At 51.8% G+C, this 20,849-nt stretch overlaps 1 protein-coding gene across 3 annotated transcripts in view; it reads right to left on the bottom strand.

The window, feature by feature from the left end:
• Nucleotides 1-20,849, bottom strand: part of LOC138831488 (protein Daple-like) — a 120,039-nt gene that overhangs the window by 6,750 nt on the left and 92,440 nt on the right. For 2 of the 3 annotated variants that reach the window (XM_070028553.1, XM_070028552.1), the window contains exons 17-27: nt 20,660-20,801; nt 19,693-19,881; nt 18,167-18,328; nt 16,807-17,084; nt 14,712-14,855; nt 12,540-12,726; nt 10,394-10,539; nt 8,294-8,383; nt 6,078-6,313; nt 2,037-2,228; nt 714-779 (exon numbers count right to left, since the gene is read on the bottom strand). In XM_070028553.1, coding sequence (XP_069884654.1) covers nt 714-779; nt 2,037-2,228; nt 6,078-6,313; nt 8,294-8,383; nt 10,394-10,539; nt 12,540-12,726; nt 14,712-14,855; nt 16,807-17,084; nt 18,167-18,328; nt 19,693-19,881; nt 20,660-20,801 — 1,832 coding nt within the window. Of the gene's footprint in view, nt 1-713; nt 780-2,036; nt 2,229-3,974; nt 4,437-6,077; nt 6,314-8,293; nt 8,384-10,393; nt 10,540-12,539; nt 12,727-14,711; nt 14,856-16,806; nt 17,085-18,166; nt 18,329-19,692; nt 19,882-20,659; nt 20,802-20,849 lie in introns of those variants that run through there. The other variant, XR_011373341.1, reaches the window with a different exon arrangement.

Raw genomic sequence — 20,849 nt, 5'->3', positions numbered from 1 at the left:
GAGATGATGCCCAGCGTCTCAGCAGGCTCCCTAGGGTGTCTGGTCCCCAGCTAGCTGGCTTGCTGTAAGGATAGCAGGCTTCCCTGGGGCCAAATGGCCTCACTACAGAGCCTGTCTTTACGTGGAAGCCGTGAGTACCTGGCTTGTGGAGCCAGTGTCAACATCACTGCATCTGCTGCCCCCACACTTCCGGCTCATCACTTCAGATACAACCTGAATCTAATGTCAATCTTACAGGCTTTCCTTTCTAGAATTGCTTTTCCAAACTGAGAGCTGTGACAGAAGTTCAGGGGTGGTTCTTTTGCCTGATATGTGGGGGATCTTGGGTTCAATCTCAGGAAGGCAGGAAGACAGGAAGGGGGGAAGGGAAGGAGGGAAGGAGAGAAGGAGGGAGGGAGGGAGGGAGGGAGGGAGGCCGGCCGGCCGGCCTGCCGGCCAACCAGTGTGTAATTTTGTGGAGGCCGTGATGACTTACTGTTTCTCCTTCTGCAGAAATGATTCAAGGCAAATGATTTCTGCAGAAATCATTCAAGGGCATCTGGCATTTTCTAAGCCGGTGCCACTCAGCACTATCAGGAGCACATGAAACCCATCCTGGAACAATGGGAGGGATGCTTTACAGCAAGCGGGTTGTCAGAGCTTGCAGACCGGGGATCCCTGGGAGACAGTGAATGCCAGAACCCCTGCAGAAGGGCGCCACACAGGCTACTCACCATGCTGCCTGTGGAGGGCACTCTCGAGCTCCATGGATGGCTCACAGACATCATCTGATGCACAGCCTAAGGTGAGATCAAGATCTCAGATGGATGGCAACACTGACCCTTATCTAGCACCTGAATGGTGCCAGCGTGCAGCTCTCGGGGACAGGGAGGGAAGGTGGATGATGCCTTGAGGGCCTGTCTCTCTTATCCCTCCCTGGTTGTCTAAGCTGGGAAGAGCACTAACACACCCCACTTCTATTCTGTTTAACTTTAAATCTCATTTCCACTTGGGTGTGACAGGAATCCGACACTAACAGGTGAGCTCCAGCCTCAGGTAAGGGAACTGAACCGAGAAGTGGCCTGGGGAACCCCTTCAATATCAAAGGCCAGTCAGTGGTACCAAAACCAGAGGGCTGGGGTGGGAGGCAATTCTTTCTTAGGGGTGATGCTGTAGGATGGGCAAGAGGAGGGAAACGAAAAAGGAGGAACTAGAACACCCCCCCCCACCTGAGGAGCTCCATGGAGAGCAAGCCGAGCACCTAGCCAGTTCACCAGCTTCCCCCTGGGGAGAGGAATACCCCATGGCCCATGCCAGCTGGCTTCTGTCTTGAGAAAAGAACATGGCTGGAGAAAGCCATGTGTATGGCCACCAGAAACGAATAAGCAGGCCCAGGCAGGGCCATTAGGGGAAAGATCCCTCCTCCATCTCAGACTTCCTGCAGCCCAGAGCAAATCACCTTCACCGCATCTTACCTGTTCCTCGGGGTATTTGTCTCTCTTCAGTTCTAGGGATGCTGCTCCCTGTTTTAAGCATCACCTTTCCTTTCTGCTGTCAAATTTTCCAACCCTTCGCCTGCCCCCACGCTTCCTCCTTACAGCCTTCTCTTCTCTCGGCCCCTCCCCTGGTGTGGCCCTCTACAGCCTTCCTCTCATTGCTTCAGAGCAGGCCTGTTTACCCTGGCACCGAGAAATGTCTCGAGGACTATTGAATCTTGTGCCTGCAGGTATGCACACGCGGCCAGGGTGTCCTGGGAGACAGCCTGTGTGCAAATCTTCCGCTGAGCTCCGTTTCCAGCGTGGGAAACTTCCCCCGGTGGGGCAGGGGTTTTCAGGTCAGGAAGCTTCTGATTGGACTTCTCTAGAGGAACCCCTGCCAGGCCGCTGCCCTTGGAGAGGAGGCAGCTGCCTCCTTTAAGCCAAGACCCCTCCAGCTCTTCTGGGACCACCTGGTGCCCCCATTGTCTGAATCACACTGAGAGTTGAGTTACTGCTGAGGCTGCACTGGTATCTGCGACCCAAAGCCTTCAAGGGCTGGCTCGGAGCAGCCACACTTACCTTTGGTGCGGCCTCCTGTGTGCCGGGAGACGGGGGTGGAGGTGGAGGGGGCTGCCGCAGTGGCTGAGGACGGACAGGTCCGGGAGCTGGGCTCCGAGGGCCAGGACTTTAGGGCAGGGTCAGCAGAGGCATCGGGACGGTCCACACTGCCTCCATGTGGGAACGCTCGCTTTGCTTTGAGATCCCCAGGGCCTGGGTAGAAGATGACACTGAGGAAACAGGCCGGAAACCTGCGCCAAAGCTGGAAAAGCACACTGAGGCCCAAAGCAGGCACAGGAGCGCACGGAGACCAGAGAGACGCAAGTTGGGCGGTGGCCCCTGGGGGCTGCATTTAAACTCAGGGGAGGCCTGGGGGAAAGGGGCTGAGCTGCTGGCGTTGGGTGAGTTGGGTAGCACAGGGAGAAGAGATTAAAGGAAACGCTGGGACAAGTGGACCACACTTCCTAGCACTTCACACATTTCCAATACTGCTAACAGACATCTGCTCAGGACCTCTCCAACCCGTCACCGGTACCACGTGTCAACCTGTCACCCAGGACAACTCCAACCTGTCACTCGGACCTCTCCAACCTGTCACTCATGCAATTCCAACCTGCCATGGTGGACTTTGATCACTGTCCCCCTCCTCCAATGGTTTCACGGCTAACCTCACATCAATGCGCTTTCTAAACAAAGAAGCCTTACTCTCTACATGGCAAGATGGACCACAACGTGTTTTTGTTCTTTTTTTTTTTTTTTTGGCCTCGCTAGTGTATGCTTTTCTTGAGCAGTGCTCTGTCAAGAACATGTACCTTTGTCACAATTAAGTAAAATCCTGTGATAAAAAAAGACCAGTAAGTGGGAGAAAGAACAGGCTCGCCACATACAGTGACAAGCACCGATGCCAGCAAGGTGTTTTGCACACAGCCCCCTCCCCGGGTCTGGCTGGTCTTCACGTGGAGATGGCTGGACCCCATCTCTCCTCTTGGCCGCTCAGCCTCTGAGCTTACTAGGCAATTACCAAGCTTATGCTCTGAAACGGAGGGACAATTTGGATTTTTGAATGGCAACCTTGATGAGAAGCAATTGGGGTATGGTGGAATGGGTGAGGTGGAAGTGGAGAGGACAAAGCAGGAGCATGAGCAGCAGACACACACAGCACGACTCCCACAGCATGCGAGGAGAACGGCTCCAGGGACCACGTGTCATGTGGCCCTGGGCTCCCAAAGCAAGATCATGAGCTGAAGCGAGTGGCAGACAACAACCAACTTTACTGTTTTTGTAGCTATGGATTTATTTTTACAGTTACCTTGCTTCTATGGTGACACTTGCTTTCTAGGTACAATAACCTTTCTCCTTAAGATCAACAGAACTGGCAAGTGCAAGCCAATGCTGAGGTAGTAGAAGGCCCTGGGCCAAGTCACAAGGATGGTACAAGAATAGTGAAGCCAGGACACACTGCCTGCAGTGTGTAGGAGGCCTCTCTGACCATCATCTTCCCCTATTTTGGGGGTGGTAGTGATAGTGCTGATTTGTGTACCAATGTTGTTTCGGTCCACCATGTTTTAATTTCAGCCTCCAAAAGGCCAGAGTCCTAGCAGAGTCCTAAAACCTCATTCTGGTCTGAACTCTGGCGGGGCAAAACCAATCCCATTACTCAAAATGTTTGAACCGAACCATCAATCCTTCAGGAGGCATCCTGTGTCTACGAAGGGCTTCATGAACAGAAGCCATCCAACTCAGTGTGCTCATAGAGAAAGAAGGCAGGGGCGACAGCAACTTAAAACTTGGCTGCTTACAAAAATAAATCTTAATAAACAGCAAAAAGCCATAGCCATTGGACGGAGGCTGCCTATTTTAGGAAGCAGAGCAACAGCTGACCACGCTGCCTTCACACGCAGGCAGGACAGAAAGCTGCAGGTGCGAGGGAGGGGTGCGAGCACACAGCGTGGGACTTACGGAGGACGGACATCCTGGCCCAAGGACATGTGCACGTATGTCCCGAGGGTCCCCTACAAAGTGTGCTGTGCTGAAGAAACAGTCCAGGGAGTACACAAATCATCTTCTATTTTGCAATCAGAATCCACGCTGGCTAATTTGCAACTGGGCTGAGGAGTAAGGGTACACTATGGGCCACGCGGCCTATAGAAGCTGGCAGGGTTTTTTATTTTGGGGGAGGTAGCGAGGAGAGAGTTGGTTGGCTGAATTTCAGAAATGGAGGAGACACGATGCAGACACATGGTAAAGGAAGGAGTCAGAAATCTCCAATGTCTGAGAGAGAGACAGGCTCAGTGGGAGAGGATGGGATGTCGGAGGAAGACCAGAACCGCAGGCGTTTAGAGAGAGCTGGATGGGCCGTTGGAGACTTGTCTTTGTCTTTGCTTTTGCTTCTCAAAAAGGGACTCTTTTTGCGTTGAGATGCTAAGTTGTGATCACCACCGGGATAAACCCAAAAGAAGGAGGGAAAAAGAAATACAACAAATGAAATGAATTGATAATTACACGGGAGTTTCAAATTAGAAAAATATACCTAGGAAAACCAGAATCCTGCCCAGCCAAGGACAGATGGGAGTGATGCCGGATACGCAGAGTGGAGCCGGGGCTCGGTGAGTCATTTGTGCTCTGACTCAGCTGAGTGGCACCCTAAAGCTAACCATTTACTCACTCAGCACATAAGGAGAATTACACACTGGCTAAGGAGCCAATAGTTTAGATGATTTTTCAATTTCTAAGCGTTAAATTATTAAGTAAGAATGCTTATTAGTGTAGGAGCCGGCTTCTCTTACTCATCCAGCTTAATAACAGAGTCCCTGACAGCTCAGCTCACTGCTCCTATTCCTGTTCAATGACCTTGGAAACACTTAATGACATGCTTTGGCCCACTAGCATGACACAGTATACTTCAAGTACTCAATAATTCCTGCATTTCTAAAATCTGATGACTTAAAAAAATCTGTCTATCTATCTATCTAGATAGATATAGATAAAGATAGGTATTATATATGTTTGTTTGGGTTTTTTTTGGTCAGTCATGGGGCCTGAACTCTGGGCCTGGGTGCTGTCCCAGAGCTCTTCAGCTTAAGGCTAGGGCTCTACCACTTGAGCCACAGCGCCACTTCCGGCTTTTTCTGCTTATGTGGTGCTGAGTAATTGAACCCAGGGCATGCAAGGCAAGCACTCTACTACTGAGCCACCTTCCCAGCCCTATATATGCATTTTTTTTTTAAAGACAGCTCTTTTTTTCCTGTAACCAACATCTCAATGCCAAGAAAACCAATGATTTCCCTTTAGATCTTGGCTAACTTCACTACCTGGCCTTTAAATTATAGGGTCTCCAAGGCAGACAACTGCTCTAACTTCCAAATAGGTGTCCTATTAACATTAACCAACCTGATTTCTGATTCAGGATTAAAGGTGGATAACCAGAATCATCACTATTTCTTTAGCCACAGCACCACCTGGTGGCCATAGCCCACAACATAAAGTAAGAACCAGGCTTAGGGCAGCTCTAGGTAGGAGTTCTGTAGTTTGTTTAGCCTCTCAGGAACCAAAGCTACTTTAAACTGAGGCAGGCTGCTGGGGCATCTGATAAAAGACGGAACCACGAGGGCTTTCTGAGATCTTAGATATCTGGAGCATACATTCAATGGACCTGGGATCTCCCAATAATAAGAATTGACCATAACTTATGACATACCACTACTCTGCCTGTCTCAATGGCGCTTGCTTTTGAATCTGGATATTCAAAAACCTACCACAGTGTACATGATAAATAATATTTCTCATTCTAAAGTAACGAAGGCAGGCTGATGGAGTGGCTTGAGTGGTACACCAGCTGCCAGCAAGTACAAGGTTCTGTAATCAACCTCCATTATGGCTACTCTGACCCATACGTAGAAAATAACAAGAATGTTACTGTAAAACAATTGCTATAACACAGTCATGAGTATCTACTGTCTACCTGGTGCACGACACCCTCAGGTAGAGGCACACCGGTGTGGCCATACCCTTCTGTGATCAATGGCTTTCCTCTCCCCACTGCAGCCACCAGGGCTGCCCTACCTTTCCCTACAGGTCCATTGTGGGCATCGCGCTCTTCACAGTTCGAGACCGCCGAGGGGCTGTCAGAGTTCTCTGGCTGTGATCTGAGAGACTGAGAGGCCGATGGCGAGGCGGGGTCTGCGGACTCAAGCTGCCAGGGCGGGCTGTCTGCGATTGACTTTAACCGTTCTCTGGAACCCTCTTTTTTTGGCTTGATGAGTTTAACTAAGGCTCTGGCTCCAATCCAGTGGTTCTTCCTAGTTAGAGAAAGGTTTTAGAAGGCATAGTGTTCCCACATACCCCATCCAGTCACTGGACTCCCTAACATGGGCGGCATTTCCCCTCAGCAGCCTGGGTAGTCTGGCCAATCACTGGGGATCAGAATGATGGTAGCCATGTGCCTGGCACTCCAAACACAAATAACAAGAACAGGAAAAAGGCTAGGTGTGGTGTCTCACACTCAATTCTAGCTACTCAGGAGACAGATCTGAGGATTGTGGTTCAAAGTCAGCCCGGGCAGAAAAGTCCCTGAAACTATCTCCAATAAACTACTCAGAAAAAAGCCAGAAGTGGCGCTGTGGCTGAAGTAGTAGAGCACTAGCCTTAAGCAAACAGAGGCCCAAGAGTAGAACCCAGGCTCTGAGTTCAAGCTCCAGGACTGTCAAAATACAAACAAACAAAAAACACATGATCATATGTGAGAATCTGGAACTTAGAAAAAGAGCAGAAACAGGTGGAATTTGGTCCTCAATCAGGCAAAGTGGGGGGAGTGGGGGGAGATGAGAGGGAGTGCTGAGCACCATTACCAGGCAACTGTTCTGTCAAAAAAGTCATCCTCAGGAACAAAGTCAGTCAGTGGAATAAGCTGCTGTTCCTCACTATCTCTGGCACTGAGTGATCTGGACTACAGCACTGGGGGAGTCTGAATTCAAGTCACTTTTCATTAAAGGACAGGTGATGAAACTGAAGCTTGCCAGAAATGCAGAGGACCATGTAGGGGTATGGGTTTCCACTCTTGAGTCAAAAGCTTCCTCTAACTGGGCAGTGGTGGCTCACACTTGTAAATTCTAGCTCCTCAGGAGGCTGAGATCTGAGGATTGCAGTTCAAAGCCAGCCTGCACAGAAAAGTCCCCAGAAGATTAGCTATCAGGCTCAATTAACTACCAGAAAACTGGTAGTGGCACTATGGCTCAAAAGTGGTAGCGTACTAGCCTTGAGCAAAAGTTCAGGGACAGTGCCTAAGCCCTGAATTCAAGGCCCACGACTGACCAAAAAACAAAACAAAACAAAACAACTTATCTGAGTGCTGGTGACTCACACTTGTAATCCTAGTTACTCAAGAGGCTGAGATCTAAAGACTGTAGTTCACAGCCAGCCTGGGCAAAAATGTCTGTGAGACTTTTATTTCCTACTTACCACCCAAAAAGCTAGAAGTAGAGGCATGGCTCAAATAGTAGAGTGCGAGCCTTGCGCAAAAAAGCAAAGGGAGAATGAGAGATTGAGTATAAGCTCGTGTGTGCATGCACTCACTCACACACACACTCAAGTTCCTCCCATTCCTGTCTGTTATACATAAACTGAAGATCTCTCTCTCTCTCAGTTCCTCCCATTCCTGTCTGTCAAACATAAGATGACAGCTGAAGATCTGCAATTCTGTGGTTCTGTAATTTCAGCAGAGCCTCCTGGAAGAGTTCGTGGCCATTTCTACTTCAAGGCATGATTTCTGAGGCTCGGGCCCGGACAGGGGACGTGCTGCAGGCGGAGCTGGCAGTCTCCAGGAGCTGAGCCGGCCTCACAACCAGGGCCCGCTGTTCTCAAGTGTTTGAGGACAGTGGGGTGGGGCCAAGTGTCCTGTCCATCCTCCCTGTCTAGCACAGGACACTGTCATTCACATCGTGTTCAATCTGGAGACAAAACTTAGACAAAGAAACCTTGCTTACTTTAATGGCTCTGAGATCACAAGGTTTTCTTGCCTTTTCTAAGGGCTGGTGGCTAAATCAAGCCTGTGTCTTGGGATCAACTGGTATTTGCCATCCCTCTCAGGAAAGACTGGAGTATGTAGGGTGGGGATAAAAGTAGTCCTAATTACTTTCTCGGGTGATGTGCATGCATGTGGCCTGCTAGCTGGTGAAGGCGGGGCCTGGGGTGGAGGAGGGGAAGGGAATGATCTAGATGGCCCCCGGCTGCCTAGCCTCACAAAAATCATCTTTAAGTCACTGAATCTCAGATTAACTCACTTCTTTGGAGCAGGATCGTAGAACTTATACTGATCCATGATTTTTTCTTCCAGTTTTTCCTTCTGTCTCCGCAGGGCATTCAATTTGTCACTGTGAATAGAAGGGAGAGAGAAACTACTCATCCAGTTTTACGTAGAATAAGTGAGTATCCTCACCAGCCCAGCCTGTGCCAGGGCCAGCACTGTCTGAGATTCAGACCTGCGGTATTCCTCTCTGGCTGTGTGTTCAGCAGCCCCCGTACAACCCTCACACCACCTTGGGACCCAGCTCTGAGGGAGCGCAAGGCTCCAACGCTGCTCAGAGGCTGTGGCCTTCTGAGGCAGGCAAGGTCATTCAGGACCCTTAGCATCCCAGGTGCCTATTAACACCGCCACCAAAAAGCTGAGTCAGGACTTGGGGCCTCTCCACACTGGGAGCCTGGTAATACCTCCAGCGAAGTGGATGTCGCTCGGGGGCCAGGCAGAGAAGACGGAGCAAAGCAAGGTGAGAGGCAGAGGAGAGGCGAGTGGGGTCTGCAGCAAGCCTGAGCCCGGCCCTGGCTGGGCATGGGGCTGAGGTTCGCTCACTCCCTGTGAGAAGAACACAGTCCCAAAGCCAGAGACTAGTTTGTATTTCAAAGTCCTGGGTGAGGGACGGAGAGCCCTGGGCGGCCCCCGGCAGCAGCTTCTGTTGGACCCTAGGAGCCTCCTGTCTAGCCAGACAACTCAGGTCCCTGCTTTCCTTCTGTGCAGATGAGGTCTTAAGATGAAGAGAGCGTTCCTTCATTCTTGCCCAACCCTGGGGCTTTCCTAAGAGCTCACCATGGGGCTGCACTCTGGGAAAGGGGACCGCAGGGCCCCCAACCATCAGCAGAGCCCTTTGGAGCCTTTGGACTGTTGGTCTTGTGGCAGTGGGAGCAGGCCCCAGGACGGGTACCAACCCATTGATCTGTTGGACACTCTCTAATACCAAAACATCACCCAGCAGCCTTCTGGGATGGGGCGCTCAGGCCTGCCCCACCTCTGCTGGAAACCCTATCGCCTGGATTACAGGCGGCCAACTTCCAACAGCTGTCATTTCTACCCCAAATTACAGTGTGAGTCCATGCACAATACACATCCTTCTCCAGGGGGCTTGCAGACGAAGCAGGCACAAGAGGCAGGCGCACTGGTACCAGGTCAGCATGGGGTCAGTGACACGTCCCTCCACACACACGGCTCTTCTTGCTTTCTCCACAGGCACGCTCATCACCAGGGGACGCAGGTTGGTCACCTCAGCACAGGGTGATGAAACCACCCCGATGAATATGGGCTACTCAATTTCGGAGCCACGAGGCTCCTGGGCGCCCAACCATGTGAAAACTTCCCAACAGATCCAATGTCTTTAGCTGGACACAGAAGCCTTCCACGGCTGAGCTCACCTCCTTTCCAGCCGATGGCTCCACACATTCCTAACACCCAGACCCTCTCTACCATGGTTATACCCCAGCTTCTCCACATCCGCCATGACTACCGCACCTGCCTCCTCTCCTCCTGCACTGCAGCAGAAGCAAATTTACGTCGCCTTTCCTTTCGGTGCCTTTGTGTGGCAATCTGGCTGCAAAGGGACACAGTTCTGTTCATGTCTGCTATTGCTATTCGCCTATGGTTCCAGGCTCCTAGCACCTTCACTAGTGTGTGTATAGGGAAGAAGGGGATACACATACACACATGTGCACGTGTGCATGTGTACACAGGGACAACAAACCCACTTTCCATGCCAGCAAGGCAAGAGACTAGTTTTCAGTCTTCGATCTGAATTCTACCCCAAATTCTACCTGAAATGGTAGACTGCTTCCCTGAGATATGGCTTTTTGGTACTGGCTTATTGATTCCAAAGGCAAAGAAAGGAGCCTCCAATGTTTGCTTTTGAAGAAGCAAACAAAAGTCAGCCATTGCCACCTCCAGAAATTTGAAACATCCCAAAACTCGGGACATTTCCTGCCCTTGAGATCCCGGGGGCCTAGAGCTGCTGTGTGTCCTAAATGTCACAAGCTTGGACAGGGACGGGAAACAGGACCTCCAGGAAGTGGGTCTTATTGGCTGGGGGAGAGGTCCAGGCCAGCCCTGGGCATGCCCTTACATGTACTGCTTCTGCTCTTCATGGTACTGCTCCTTGCTCTCCATGTTCTGCTCCAGAAGCGTCTGGTTCTGCTGGTTCAGCAGCTGAATCTGGCTCAGGAGGTGATGGTTCTCCTCCTCCAAGTTCCCCTTGAGCCGGGAGAGCAGCTGCAACATAGACCCATAGAGGCTCAGACACCATCGGACCCTGGGAGCCCTGCTTCCCAAAGGAGAAAAGGAGGGGCTGGGAAGATGGCTCCGTAGCAGAGTGCTTGCCTCGCATGCATGAAGCCCTGGGTTTGATTCCTCAGCGTCACATAAACAGAAAAAGCCGGAAGTGGTGCTGTGGCTCAAGTGGTAGAGCGCTGGCCTTGAGCTGAAGAGCTGAGGGACAGCACCCAGGGCGAGTTTAGGCCCCACAACCTGCTCTAAAGCAGTGAAACACTTCCGTCCAAAGCCAGAGAAGAAAGATACTAAGCTTTCCAGTCCAGTGGTGTCTGTCTCACTCTGCCCTTGCAGTGTGAAAGTAGTCATCACAACACATAAATGAATGAACAAAACTTTAAAGATGCTGCGTGTGTGTGCATGTGCACATGCCCTGATATTGAAGCTCGAACTCAGGGCCTCATACTCTCACTTGGCTTTTTCCTCTCTTCCATGTGAGTCACACCTCTACTCCTGGCTTTTCCCTGGTTAACTGGAGATGAGTCTTGCAGACTTTCTGCTCAGTCTGGCTTTAAGCTGCAGTCCTCAGATCTCAGCCTCCCGAGTAGTTAGGATTATAGGTGTAAGCCCTCAGAAGCCAGCTCAGATATTTGACACTTAAGTTTCACATAACTGTCAATTGCCATAAATAATTATTATTCATTTGATGTCTTTTCTCCAACCATTAAAGAAGTTAAGAGTTGAGCTAGGCTCCAGTGCTCATGCCTGCCTGTAAGAGCCTGGGATCTGGGGATCACAGTTCAAAGTCGGACTGGGCAGGAGAATCCATGGGACTCTTATCTCCAATTAGCTTCCACTAAAAGCCAGAAGTGAAGCTGTGGCTCAAGTGGTAGAATGCTACCCTTGAGCACAAAAAGTTCAGGGTTAAGCCCCAGGACCAGCACCAAAAAAAAAAAAAAAAAAAAAAAAAGTTAAAGAGTTTTCTTAGTTTGTGGGCTGAAGGTCAACTTTTGTTCTAGAACATTACTATGGGGCACCAGGAGATCACAGACTTTGAAGGCACACACTGGGCTCCTATCCTTGGGACCAGGGACAAGGATGGGGTTCCCAGCTTCTAGGGTTACTGGTGGATTCAATGATATAACAAACAAGCACAGTGCAAAATGCCCCTCACGCCACAGGTAGGAGTTGTCTCACTAGCTATTATTACAGCTCTGACTTTACTGTACTAGATCACCATCCCGCACCTTGAATATTATCATCTATATGTCACAGGTATGCAATGAGCAGAGCTGGAAGCAAAAAAATGGTGAGACTGTTAGATTACTTCCTTTGCTCAGAACAGTTTCATGATCGTCACTGTGGTATTGTTCAGATGATACGTACACGTAAATTACCATGATAAAAATATGTAGGGGAATTACACTCCACTTGGGAGAAGCCTGCGAATTCCACCAAATCCAACCCAACTAATAACATCTGGACATCCCACAAACAGGTGGGTGGGTGGAGGCAGCTGGGGAACAGAGCTGGGAGCCATAGTTCTGTGTTCCTCAGCTTCTGTGAGGGGCTGAACTGTGCCCCTTACCCCAAATCCACACACAAAAGCCCTCGTCACTCAGAAAAAAGGTACTAAGTTAAAATGTGGCCGGCCACACCCCCACATGGGGCAAGTTTGCATCATTTCACCACAACAGGACAGGTACTGAAACGGGGGGGGGGGGGGGGGCCACTTCCATGCAGAGAACTCTTTTGTGGTAAGAGGACTGTGGACACCAGTTAGTGGTCTCCATGGCACCTCTGCCCACCTCAGAGGGCAAAGGTCAGACAAGGAGGAGGAGTCTTCTGACAATTCCTACCAAACGGGGAGTCCAACCCCCTTTTCACCTGCCCCTGGTCCGCTCTGCCTCAGGCTACATGCAGTCTCAGAGCGGGCGCCTGGGGTGCGCAGTCTCAGAGCGGGCACCCAGCGGCCTCCCGGAGCACAGGGCTGCGGGCCTCACCTCGCAGTGGTTGTCCAGCTTGGTGAGTGACAGGTCCATGCTCTGGTGCTGCTCCTTCAGCTCGTCGAAGCGCGCCTGCCAGCGGTTCAGCTCCAGCTGCGAGGTGTTCAGCGAGGTCTTGAGCTCCTTGGTGTGGGCGTGCAGTTCCTCGTACTCCCCCTTCAGCTGGTGGTGCAGGAAGTTCACCCTGGGGGAGGGGGGGTGCGCAGGGTGATCGGGTGGAGTGACAAGATGCTGGAGGGAGCCCCGGGGCGGTGGATGGGGCTGCGGTGTGCCAAGGGGAAGGCCCGGGGCGTGGGCTCTATGAGCGCTCTGCCTACGGCGGCAGCTCCACAGCCTCCGGTAAAGCCACTGCAGGCTGAACAAAATCGCTGGTTTTCAAACCACATTCTCTGGGGTTTTATGAGGGCACCCTTGGGGATACCACATTGGGCCTAGAGGGAAAACAAACAGGCATGCTCAGACCCCAGATTCAGCTATCTTCCCTATGTTACGGCATTGGCACCTTGGCACACTTGGAAGAAAAAAAATTCTGTCTGGGTACCCAGCTCCTCTTCCCAATCCTATGCCATGTTCTCATTTCAACTCCTAAGATAAACATGCTATGACAAGATGCAGGGAACTGCATAAACCCACTAACACAGAACTTTCTGGCTACTTGGGAGCTTTCTTGTTAGAATGCACAAAGTGGGGGGCTGTGGATTCGGTTTGTATCCACATGTCTGTGTGTGGAAGTGAACGGGTACCTGGGCTTGAACTTAGAGCCTTGAACTCTTACTCGGCATTTTGTTTTTTGCTCACAACTGGTGTTCTACCACTTGAGTCACAATTCCAGTTCAGCATTTTGCTGGTCAATTACAGATGGAGTTTCACAAACTCTTCCGCCTGCACTGGCTTTAAATTACAATCCTCTACGTCTCAGCCTCCTGAGTAGCTAAGAGGATAGTTATGAGCCACTGGCATTTGGCAACACACACATAGGCCTTATTTGGCCTGTTTCATTAAATGGACAAAGTCCACACCTAGATATCTAACTTTTCTGAAAGAGTATAAATAACAGAGTAACTGGAGAGCCTGGGAAGACACCAGGCCTGTGTGTGCTGCAGTCTGGCCATGGCTATCCTGAACTTTCCACCTCACTGTGCCCGCCCATCGGGGCACTGTGCCACCATGTGCTTCATCTGCCTGGCCACCGCAGGCTCCGGAGTTTGTAACTGTCGGTCATGTCAACCCAAGGACACAGAAGAGGCTGGGCTCTATCTGGTCAAAACTTTGGGAAAAGATGAGACATGGAGTCAACTTGGACTCTACCACTACATAAAAGCATTAACGTTGGGCAAGTCATTTCCAAGTCATTTCAACTCCCTGAGCCTACTGCCTCAGCCATTAAAGAAAGGGGGAGGGGGATGGAGAGAGCAACAGTTTAAGTGTTGATTCTAAATATACACACTAGTTCTAGTCTATAAAATCTCTGCCAACACTAACTCTGCTGAGGGAAAGCATGAAATCGACATGGAATCCTGTTTTAGGCAGCTTCTGTTTAAAGGCGCCTTCGGTAACATACCCACCACCCATGGCACAACACCATAGCTCTTGCCTGACTCACAGCTGATCGAATTTCTCCATTAGGCACCTCGCAGCCTTTCTGCATACAGCGATAGCAGACAATCCTTCAGCACTGTGCAACCCAAAGCACAAACCAAAAACCCCAAACCAACAAACAAAAAACCTCGCACACAATCAGGTACCATGAAAACGATTTTTGTTGGTGACAGACAGAGGGAACCAGGCTGAGCAGAGCCACATCCGGGGTCTTGGTTATCTTGTGGCTCTGTATGTGCACAAAGCCCCACACATGTTGACTTTGGGGCTGAAAATAAACACTAGCAAGTATGTGAGTGAGCGGGTACAGAACCCATGAATGAAGAGAACCGGCAGCATCTTCTTCCTGGGACACCGTGGATTTGTGTTCGGTGACTAACACAGCCGGACCCATAAAGCCGCCATGCAGAGAGCCCTTCCCCCCAGCAACTGGCAGGGTTGCCCTTGCCTCCCTTCCTAACAAGCATTGGACACATGGTTTGTAAACACACGCAATCCCGGGAACCCGCAGGCTGCAATGGGGGCTGGTGCGTGCGGGAGCAGGTGCCGGCCACTGCCCACGGCTCTCACCGGTCTAGCTCTCCCCGCAGCCTCTGATTCTCGCCTGTGGTGACAGCATTCACCCTCTGCTCCTGCCGCAGCGCCTCCCGCTCGGTCGTCAGCGCCTTCTCCAGCTCGGCCAGCTCGGCCTCGTGCTTCAGCAACTCGCCATGCCTGTGGAGCAAGACCCAGTGGGAGTCTGGCACTTCCTCAAGGAGAGCACACAGGACTGCACTGGAGTGGAAGGGGGCTGGCAGGGGTAGGAGAGAAGCCCGGCAAGGGTCCCCCTGGAGTGGGGACCTTTCTTGTCACAGTAGCCCTCTCCCCTTCAGCTACCTGAGAGCACCAAGGCGACACTCAAACTCCACTTCCTTCTAGGGAATGACAATTAAGTTCTGAGATGGCTCACCAGGCACAAACAGACCTAAGGAAACTACAGACAGAACTAACAGCCCAAATCCACAGTAGCAGCTAATCCTCCCTCCAGTGGAGAGCCGTTTCCTTATTCCTGTCATATCCTCCTTGGGAACAGAGATCTGCCTAAGGACTGTAGGGGTGGGGAGCTTGTGTGTGTGTGTGTGCGCGCGCGCACACACACACACACACACACACACACTCACACACTCACACACGCTCACACACGCTCACAGGGCCTGAAATTTCTTTTCACTTAATCCATGCAGGCTGCATCGCTGTCTCTAGGGGGCAGCAGAGCACATGGATGGAAGCCTCAAATTCCACCAGTTCCTCATTGTGCTTGGAAACATCTGCTGTGTTCACAGATGAACTCCTTTCACTGAGAGACATGGTACCAGGGATATAGGAGACGTCTAACACGTAAGTGCTGCCTCTATAAACCTTGAAGGATGGAGATGGGTGCATAAAGGAGGAAGGAAACAGGAGACACAGGGTGGGTAAAGCAACCAATGTTGGCTCCACCCATAGAACCACAAGCAGGCGAGCCCGCAACCCTGGGCTTTCTTCCTTCCACCTCAAGTGTTGGGGTTATTGGACCCTGGCTCTGCTGACTTTCTATATATTTAAAACTTTCCAGCCAGGTGCTGGTGGCTCATGCCTATGATCCTAGCTACTCTGAGGATCGCGATTCAAAGCCAGCTAGGCAGGAAAGTCTGTACTTTTATCTCCAATTAATGACCAGAAAACCAGAAGTGGCACTGTGGCTCAAAGTTGTTGAGTGCTAGCCTTGAGTGTAGAGCTTAGAGACAACGCCTAGGCCCCAAATTCAAGCCCCATGACTAACGACAATGACGACGATGACAACAAAACAACAACAACAAAACTTTCTATAATCAAAGGGGTTTTTGGGGTTAAAAAAAAAAGTGGGGCTGGGAAGGTGGCTCAGTGGTAGAGCGCTTGCCTTACATGCCTGAGGCCCTGGGTTCGATTCCTCAGCACCACATAAGCAAAAAGAAAAAAAGCTGGAAGTGGCGCTGTGGCTCAAGTGGTAGAGCGCTAGACTTGAGCTGAAGAGCTGAGGGACAGCGCCCAGGCCCAGAGTTCAAGCCCCATGACCAGACCCCCCCCCCAAAAAAAGTGTTATTCCCACCAACATAAAAGAGGCAGGCAGAGGAGCCATGGTAGACAAAGCCTGTGCACTGGTGGCCTGGTCCCTGGCTGACAAAGGAGAGGGAGAGAAAGAGGGGAGGGAGAATTCTGCAGAGATGAGGGTCTCAAGCACCCATGCCGGCCCACCCCAAGCCGGGAAGAGATACCGTATCCTCTCTCCCGAGGGGCGCCCTGCCACTCAGTCCTCAGCTACACAAAGTTCCAGTTGCTCCTTCCCCTTGAGAAAGCTCAGGCACCCGCACAATGGGAAGCAGCTAGCCAACAGGAAATAAGGGGGCGGGCCAGAGGTGACCGCTGGCCCCTGGGGCAGCCGACAGGCTCAGAGCACCAGCCTGGCTCCTGTCCAGGCCGTACCCTCAACCCCCACTTCTACCCCTTTTGCCCTAAAGGTCTTTATTTTCTCCCCATCCTGGCATTCCTGCCTGTCCCCCACTACCAGACCCTACCTCTGGTCCCCAGGCCTCCGCGCTACTCCCTGAAGGACTTACCTCTCCTTTGAGGTCCCCCAGACCCTCTCCCTGGCCCTATCAGACCTTACCTCTCCCCGAGCTCCCTGTGCTCCAGCTCCAGGTTCCGGTGCAGGGTCTTGAGGCAGCTGTGCTGGCGGATGAGGGCCTCGTACTCGGAGGACTGGCGCTCATGCAGGGTGACCAGGTGCTCGTGGTCCTGGAGCAGGGCCTCGTAGACAGCCGCCAGCTGCTCCTGCTGCCGCTGCAGGCCCTCGTGCTCCGCCTCCTTGGCCGAATGCTGGCTCTGCAGCAGCGTGTACTGCGCGCTGAGCGAGGCGCTCTGGGAGCTCAGCGTGGAATTCTCCACCTGCCATCAACAGAGCCCCACAGCAGTGAGCCAGCAAGAAAGTGGGCCCAGCTCCACCCCAGGACAGGTCCAGAGGGCGGCTCTACCAGCACCTAGGACCTGCTTGAGGAAGGGGAGAGCAGCACATATCGACCACGGGATGGGGCTGTCCCTCTGAGCTACTCCCCAGAAATGACATGGCCTCTCTCTGGATGCCACTGCACGTGCCCTCACTGCCCAATGAACATGCGCAACAGAGCCCATTTCTAAAGCCTGCTGCATCCAACAGCTTCCAAAACCATGAGAAAATGGAAGAGGAGTCAGTACTGCCCTCATACTAAAGCCAGACAGAAATAATGCAACAAACCAATATCTAACCTTTTTGCCAAAGTGTGTCCTGTTTATTTTCCCCAACCTTATGTTTTCAGAAACTGCATGAAGAGCACCATTCATTTTTCCACCATTTACTAATCACAAAATCAGCATGCTCGGTGGCCAGTCCAGAACACGGGTTCTGCTTGCTGCTCCCAAAAGCAAGGAGCCGGTTCAGAGCCCACCTCCCTCGTGGGAGATGAAAATTCACAGGAGCAGAGGCTCCTTCCTGTACAAAAACCTGGCCAACTACTTAATCAAACTTACTTAATCCTTGACTCTCTTTCCTTAGTCATTCTTAATAACATTTCCAAGAATAGACTTTAGAAAACCTGGGTAAGAACATAAGAAAATGCAGAGACAGGAAGATTTTAGCTTGTGCAGCCACAGGTTCAACTATTAAAAAAAAAAAAAGCCTATGCGCCTATAATCCTTGCTACTCAGGAGGCTGATATCTGAGGATGGAGGTTCAAAGCCAGCACTAAGCCAGCACTGGCAGGAATGTCAGAAATAGAGCTGTGGCTCAAGTGGGAGAGCACTCACTGTGAGTAAAAAAAAACTCAGGATCAATGCCCACGCCCTGAATTCATGCCCTAGCAATGGCACACACAAGCACACGTGTACACATGCACGAATTCACATGCATGCATGTACACACACACATATGTATGTATGCTACCTCACGCGCCCTCACCACCTTTACCACCTTGGAAGAACCCAGCCCCCAGTACCTGCAGCCTGGCGGTCTGAGTCTGCAGCGTGGTGGTGTGCTCCTGCAGGAAGGCGCTCTGCTTCTGCAGTGTAAGGATCTGGCTGCTGAAGGCCATGTTCTGTGTCTCCAGGTGCTGCACCTGCTCCTTCAGCAGCTGCTTCTCTGCCTGCAGAGCAGCATTCTAGCAGATGGGGAAGCAAGTGCCAATCAAACACAGGCAGGGAAAGCTCCACCTGGCCAGGAAACTTGGGCTACATCAAACCCTTGAGAGAGGACCCAGCCCAAATGCCAGAGACCACCAGATACAGGAAGTAATGGGCACTCACCAGAATTTTTCAAAAACAGATCACATATCACAAGGGACACCACTCAAGACCAAAGCGGAAGGCCTGGGCACACTGGCATTAAAGCCATTCTACCTTTTTCTCTTTAATACTTCCCCCCTTTTTTTTTCTGGAGAACAAACTGAAGGTGGGTTTCTGTGAGCTAGAGCTACCTCCTGTGAACTACCACTACCCCACTTCCCTCACAGGACATGGAGTCCAGTGCCTGGCTGGAGCTCTCCTTGCCCTGAGACAGCAGGCAGAACAAGCCACTTCACAGTGTGCAGTACCACAAAGACCACATCCACTATGCTACCATTATGTCCAGGCTAGGAGTCAGGACTGGGAGCTGCAGGCAGGTGCTGTTCCTTATTAGCATGGGACTTTAGGAGAGGCTTTTACATTGTCTCGGTCCTCTCGTCTGTCAAATTATGAAAAGCATGAAAATGGATTTCATGAAGCCACTGTTGGGAATCCAATGAAATCAGAAGTGTAGATGTGCTCTGGCAAGCCTTTTCTAATATGGGACGGATAGAAAACGCTATTGGATTTTCCAGCCCTTCCATCTCTATTTCAACCAATGAAGGCTGCTACTGTGGTAGGAAAGCAGCCCAGACAACACAAAGGATGTAGCTGTGTTCCAATAAAACTTTATTTGCAGCTAGGCACTAGTGTTGGCTCACACCTGTAATCCTAGCCACTCAAGAGGCTGAGATCTGAGGATCAGAGCTTGAAGCTGCACCCAGGCAGACAAATCTGAGAGACTCCAGTCCAATTAACCACTGGGAGCAGAGCTGTAACTCAAGTGATAAGAACACCAGACTTGAGCAACAATGCTAAGGGATGGTGACCAAGCCCTGAGCTCAAGTCCTAGTAACAACTCTCTCCCCTCTCCCCACCCCACACACAGAGGACCCATGCAACCTGCATAGGGTTGCAGCCTGAAAGCCACACTACAGAAACAGAGGCTGAGTCTTGTCCTGTGAGAAGTGACTGGCCACAGAGACTGCAGTGTGCCTTCTGTGCTAGAACTCTGAGGGGTCAGCAAATGAACAGGTGGCTATGGGACCCTGCCAGGACAATCCAGGGATGCCCACCTAAACCTGAAAACCCTCCAGACTCTGTCTCATCCCACGTTCTTTACAGAAATGCTATGGTGCTATCAGGGTGACTAAGAAGAGGACGGGCCCCCTCTGAGCCCAGTGCCAGGCTGGCGACTCACGTTGCGCTCCAGCTCAATGGCCCGGTCCTTCAGGCGGAGCAGCTCCATCGTGGCCTCCTTGTGGCTGGGTCCCCAGGCCTCCTCTTCCTGGTGACCAGTGAGTGACTTGGCCCCTGGGTGCTTGAGGGAGTTCTGTGAGGGCACAGGGTCCCCCTGGGTCCGCTTGAGCAGCTCACGTTCCTCCTTTATCTGTGGGCTCAGTGACAGAGAGCAGTCAGGCAGGTGGGAGCCTCACTCGGAGACCATTTGTGGCTGGAGGACCCCTTATTTCCTGGAGCCACACAAGCTAGCACCCTCCTTTTGCCACGTTGCCCAGGGAGGGCAGGAAGGGCAGGACTCACCCCCCATGCCTAGCCCTGTCTCCGTCCGCTGACTGTGGCAGCCTCTCTACTTGCCTGAGCCTCTACCATCTGTGCCAGAAATCAGGGGTGAGGCTGAGGTTCAGGCACGGGGTGACCTCACAGGTCCCCAAGCCTCCGCCGGTGCCAGAACTACTTTGTTCCAGGTTCTGATTCAAACCCACAGCCTTGGGCTCCAAAAGGTGGTTAGGGGAGCGCTTATGGAGAACATGCATGCGTCTGCACGTGGGGAGCGTGTACACGTGACGTGTGACAGGAGCCCGGCCCAGGCACGGCACGCATGTGGGGATCAGCGCGTGCAGATGCCTGCGTGCAGACGTGCACCTCACAAGCCTCTGTGCTGCCTGAGGGCTCCCGTGACCCTGCACACGTCTGCTTGAGGCCTGGACCCCGCACATCCCACCTGGCAGACCCGGGATGCACTCAGCTGCTCCTCCTGCCCTGGCACGCCTCTGGCTCTGTCCTGCCTGGCCTGAGTCAGCCTGATGGTGGCCACTTGCCTGCCCCAGGACAACCAGGCTGCCCGCCTTAGCTATGCAGGCAAAGGGCTGGGGCAGACGAGGCAGAGACCTGCAGAGGGGGTCCAGCTCCTCAGCGTCAGCACTCACCATCTGCAGCTCGCTCTGTAGCTGGTGATTAAGACTTGCTTTCTCCTCCACCTGTGCTTCTAAGAACACAATCTTTTCTTCTTTTATGGTCAGTGCTGTTTTTAATGCAGATTCATTTCTGCCCTCCAAAACTTTCCATTTCCTGAGGAATACAAAGACAGGTTATCAGCGTTGACGCCCATCCCACACC

This window comes from Dipodomys merriami, unplaced genomic scaffold (assembly GCF_024711535.1).
Source record: "Dipodomys merriami isolate MVZ:Mamm:240054 unplaced genomic scaffold, mDipMer1.0.p SCAF_198, whole genome shotgun sequence".
Classification (NCBI taxonomy): Eukaryota; Metazoa; Chordata; class Mammalia; order Rodentia; family Heteromyidae; genus Dipodomys; species Dipodomys merriami.
Note: the sequence above shows the minus strand (reverse complement) of the source record. Positions and strands in the feature narration are given on the sequence as shown.